The sequence below is a fragment of the Hevea brasiliensis genome, chromosome 13 (genome assembly GCF_030052815.1).
Source record: "Hevea brasiliensis isolate MT/VB/25A 57/8 chromosome 13, ASM3005281v1, whole genome shotgun sequence".
In the NCBI taxonomy this organism is placed as follows: Eukaryota; Viridiplantae; Streptophyta; class Magnoliopsida; order Malpighiales; family Euphorbiaceae; genus Hevea; species Hevea brasiliensis.
The window spans coordinates 91,505,123-91,510,153 of NC_079505.1; the positions used below are offsets into that span (position 1 = coordinate 91,505,123).

A 5,031-nucleotide genomic window follows, 5' to 3' on the forward strand; every position below is an offset into this window, starting at 1 on the left:
CAATCTTTTACACTTTGGCTGCTTTGCTTAGTGTCTCTTTTGCTTGTGCTCTGTTTTGCCCTGTTTTTCAAGAGGTGATTTCTCTTTTTTCTAATAGAACAAAAGTTCTCTGCTTCTGAAAACAGAGTGACTGCAAACTTTAGAGAATGTATGCAGATACTGGGCTGTTGCTTCCCTATATGCAGAATTTCTATCAAGATATTCAGCAACTTGAAGACTACTGCAACTACCAGAAGAACAATGCTTCAATGGTACTCTTTTTGTTTTCTTTCTTCAGTTATCTATGTTTGCATGATTTTCTCTTTGTTAATATCCGTGGTCTTCATTTATTTGATGATTTTTTGTGGGTTTTAGCTAGTGAAGAGTTGAGGGGCTGCAATTTGCACTTCTTTGTACTTCAATTTCGCGTTTGTTTTCTACTGTAATTTTACTCGCCGTTGGGTTTATGAGAAAATGAGGTATAGGTAAAGGAAATATGTGTCCCTTCCAGCGAAAATCTAATTGAAAATGCTTTTACCTTCTTTCTTTAATTAAAATTTTTATTGGATTTCCAATTTCTGATCTTGGGGATGTTAATTTGCTCAAATTTGACTCTTGATTTTATTTTGTTTTTTAGCCCTGCTTTGCTCCCTCGGTTTGGCTGATGAGAAACTGGTGGAGAAGTCTAAATTTGGAAGCTTGATGTTATGGTTGATTAGATTTACCTTAGTTCTCTTTTTTCTTTCCTTCTTTCTCAACATTTCTCAAGTAAACAATTAGGTCTAAAATGGAAATAACAGATGTTCTTGTTGCATCATTGGATCTGGAATAGAGAAAATGATGAGTAAAAGGAAAATGATTGTACTGTCTAGGTTCCGTGTTCTTTTAGTTTTCTTCTATGTCCTCCAATGGTGTGGTGTGAACCAGTTTTTTTTCCCCCGCACTACGAGGCTGATAAAAGAAGACAAAGTTCTTTTTTATTTTTTTATTTGGGCAAAAAGAGGGAAATAGTTGGGAAAGCTAAACGGGGAAAGTATTCTCCACTTCTACTTTATGGGGTATTTTCTTTTTCTCTTCTCTCTCTCTCTCTATAGTGGGGAAACTTAATTTTGGAAAAATGAAAACAAAAATGGAAAATTACCCTTGAAAAAATTGCTGGGGATCTCTGCTTTTATTAAAAGTGGGTAATTTTTTTGCAAAATAAGATTATCTTCTTTGACAGTTTAACACTTTGTGGATTAGTTTGGCCGACTTCAGGGAACTTGATTCCAAATGTATGGGATTTTTGCATTTTGTCACAAGATGTCTTCAGTTCAATTTGTTTGTTTTTATCACGATCAATTCTTGATTCGACCTTGGTAATGGAGATTGTGCGTCACATATGATTCTTTTGATTTTGGAACTGAAAAATTGTTTAAATCAACAACTATCTTAGAAGTTGAAAATTGTGAAATTGAAAGATTGTGAGTTTCACTTTGCTGTTTAAGAGCCTGAGGGGATGATGCAGTTTTAACATATGCTTGATAGTTCATTCAAATAACTTCATTTGTTGAGATCCAATGAAAGACAATGATTAGATGCTACTGGGGCATTAAAAGAGGTTACCTTTTTTTATATTTGCATCTTACACCTGTAAAGTTGTGCATGATTGCTTTCTGTTCTCTAAAAATGTTCTCAAAATAGCACTTATTATAGAATTTGACTTCTTGCAGCTTATTTAAGAATCTTATACTGATGGTAACATAATTGATGAAGTTCTAGTCAATATTTACTTCGTACTTTCTCATGATTTGTTGATTTCTTTCTTGTTTAATGTAGAACAACATAATTCAGACTTCCACCATATCAGAATATGACCTGGGAGGAGAAGGGGATCTATTCAAAGCTCCTGAACCAATCATTGAACTGCCACTTGGGGGCCTTGATCCCATGACAGCAGCCATTTCAATGATCTCCTGTGGGGAAGAAGTCATCTCCTCGCAAGGACTAAAGGTGGCAGATATTGAATCAATTCAAACTGACCAACTTCTGAGTGAGGTTTTCTATGAGTGCAAGAAAGACCTCATGGAAAAAGCGGCCATAGAAGCACCACTCTCAGAGATTCTGGACATCAAAATTCCTGTCTTGCGGATTAATGAGAACCAGATTGAAGAAAACAAACTCCTTCCTGATGCACCATTACCAAAAAGTGTCAGCTCTGGATGTTTGAGCTCAATAGAGTGGGTGCAAGGGGCTGCAGTGAAGCCAAATTTTCTGGATTTTTCGGGAGTGGATCTTGGAACTGTTTATGGGATGAGAAGAGCATATAGCGAGGGAGATATAAAGGTCAGACTGAATCACTTTCTGTTTGTTTTGCTACAACTCTTCTGCTATAATTCCTCTACGTATTTGGATTATCCAATTTTCTAGTCCAGTATTTTAGCTTTCCCCTCTCATTAGATGGAGCAGAAAGGGTATAGGCATTTACCTGTCAAAGAACCAGTATCGTGGTTGTTCTCTTTATTCTTTAGGTGTGCATAGATTGCTAGCGTTTTTGTGTGTTCTTAAATATTTGTGAAGAATTTTGGAAAGCACTTAAACAGACAGTTAAATGTTCATGCTGCTGCCATGAATTACTTAAAAGGAGAAGGCATTTTTTCCCCATCCAGGATAGACCTCCCATTGTGCCTCATATTGGTATTTTTGAAACATGATTAGCCCTGGATAAACCTTTTTGTTGATAGGATAATTGACAACTTCCTCCTGCCTCACTATGAACTTGGTTGATCTTCTTCTACTATTTAAATATTGACTACAGTGAACAACAAATATCCATTTCTTGTGAAATGATTATCTGTTGTTTTTGTTTTCATTTCTATTTCCTTCCCCTTTTATCATTTGTGTGACATAAACCACCAGATTCTAGTGGAACATTTCCATGCGATTCAACATCGAGCTTGAATGGCTTTGTGATAAAGTCTACGGACTGAGAATTGTTTAGAACCTTCTGGCCATTTCCACAGGATGGGGCTGGGTCATTGATAATGGGTTTTTATGACAGACTCTTGGTAATGGCAACATGGGCGTCATCCATTCTCCCCTTGATCGGCCATTAATTATCAGCAGCTGCACGACTGAAGACCGTAGGGAAAAGCTTTCCAGGTACAGGAATAAGAAGACAAAGCGGAATTTTGGCAGGAAAATTAAGGTAACCAAACAAACAATTATTTCCATAGATTTATTTTTCTTCATCACTAGTCATTGAAATTCCATTTATTTGTTACTTTCATCTTACCATAAAATATAGAGTTTTAGACAGTAGAACCTATGCTTACCACTCCAGCTTCACAAGATAAGATGTGTGAATTCCTTCAATTGTTTTCCTGTTAGGTTTTCACGTGACAAATTCAACTATTCATTTGTCTGTGTTCAGTATGCTTGCAGGAAGGCTCTTGCAGACAGTCAACCAAGGATCCGAGGAAGGTTTGCAAAGACTGAAGACAATGATGTTTCCAGGAGGCAATAGCTTTTAACTAATTCAGGAAGACAAGGAATAGCATGAAATGGTCGAGTTATGCAGTAATGAAAGAAATTAGTAGCAACCTAGGGCTGGAAAATAGATTTGGAGGAAGGTAAACAAGTATTGTAAAATAAACCTCCCCACCCACACCCCCCCACCCCCTCCCCAAAAAAAAAAAAAAAAAAAACCCTCCTGAAGTAGTTCACTATAATTCGCTACAATAACCTTCCTAGTCGACCAAAGTGGGCAAGTAGAGTTGTACATAGGGTCATGTCGAATAAAAAGAGCGAGCAAAAGCAGAAAAAGTTGTACTTGTTAATATGCGTATTATGGATATGGCACTGCTTGTAGTCTCTCTAGTGTTTGTTTGTTTTTTTTTATTATTATTATTTTTTAAGATATAGTGAAATGGCCAATTCTTTCTGATCATGACGCTATGACTTTATGAAATGGAAATGTTTACTCATATTGTATGGAGAAAGCTGCTACAAACAGGGATTCTTTCAGTTCTTGGATGGAGATGGAGTCACGCAGTGAGTTGCCTAAACTGCTCAGGTAATGCCATTTGCCATATGTAACATTGACTGAACGAGTCTAGACTTTCCAAACTACTTGTTAAGTCAATAGACAGAATAGAACTCGATCTCGTGCTTCTTGGTTTTCACGGGTTAGGAACGTGGCCCCAAGACAAGACATCCCAGAGAATTCAGCCGTCTTCTTTCTGCCACGCGTATCAACAATGGGATTCGTGTATGATTAGAAACTTCCGTAGATGGGCTTCTATAGTTCTTGTTGACCCCACAAGCTCAAAGGAGCATAGATTTTGATGATACCAAAACTCAACTAGAATCAAACTAACATTGTTTTAAGTGTTGTGTATCTCAAAGAAGAAGGACAAAAGGATTTTATGATGGATTGGTCCTTATGAAGAAAAGATGACATTCTAAGGATAACACAAGACGAAGCAAAAGAGATAAAAGAAGAAAAGGTTACCTTCCAAGGCTGCATTGAAAATCAGATTTGAAGAAAACGACAAAATAACGGCTATTTTCTTGAAATTCAGATTCAGAACGCTCAAATGGGTTCCAACGGTAAAAACGCTCCAAAGCTATAAATACACCTTCCTTTGGCCATTTTGCACTCAATGAAAGTCTCTACTGCTCAAAATCTTTAAAGCTTTCATTCAAAGTGCTCAAAGTGATTTATTGCTCATCATTGGATTATTTACTCAACTCTTATTTATAGTTGCTGTTGTAATTGAGTGAGAGTGAGTTTTTCAACACATTATTATCATTTGTGAGAGGTCATTCAAGCACCTATTGAAGCTTGGTTGTGATAAGTGTTTGGGATAACACTTGGTAGAAGTGTGAAGCTACTTGTAAAAGCTTTGTTGAGAAGATTTGTAAAGGGCTTTGTCTCTTGCCTTGAAAAGAGAAGAATAGTGGAGTGAAGACTCAAAGTGTGATCTTTGAGAGAGTGGATGTAGGCTAGTTAAAGCCGAACCACTATAAAAATTTCAAATGTTCATTTTCTCAACCCTTGCTCTTTACATT

At 36.8% G+C, this 5,031-nt stretch overlaps 1 protein-coding gene across 4 annotated transcripts; it reads left to right on the plus strand.

The window, feature by feature from the left end:
- Window positions 1–3,625, plus strand: LOC131171994 (zinc finger protein CO3-like). Of its 4 annotated transcripts, none has more exons than XM_058132933.1 (5): window positions 1–74; window positions 157–251; window positions 1,798–2,304; window positions 3,020–3,166; window positions 3,392–3,625. In XM_058132933.1, the coding sequence occupies exons 2-5, from the start codon at window positions 180–182 to the stop codon at window positions 3,482–3,484; spliced, it is 819 nt and encodes a 272-aa protein (XP_057988916.1). In that variant the 5' UTR covers window positions 1–74; window positions 157–179; the 3' UTR covers window positions 3,485–3,625. The 4 variants fall into 4 exon arrangements, with proteins under 4 accessions (XP_057988916.1, XP_057988915.1, XP_057988917.1 ...); XM_058132935.1 differs by adding an exon at window positions 355–421 and having other exon boundaries at window positions 9–251; XM_058132932.1 differs by having other exon boundaries at window positions 1–251.
- The last annotated feature ends 1,406 nt before the right edge of the window (window positions 3,626–5,031 follow it).

Coding starts and splice junctions, on each gene's coding strand:
- LOC131171994 (XM_058132932.1), top strand. CDS start 147: ATGTATGCAGATACTGGGCTGTTGCTTCCCTATATGCAGAATTTCTAT. Junction 252..1,797: donor AGAAGAACAATGCTTCAATG/GTACTCTTTTTG, acceptor TGTTTAATGTAG/AACAACATAATTCAGACTTC. Junction 3,167..3,391: donor ATTTTGGCAGGAAAATTAAG/GTAACCAAACAA, acceptor GTCTGTGTTCAG/TATGCTTGCAGGAAGGCTCT.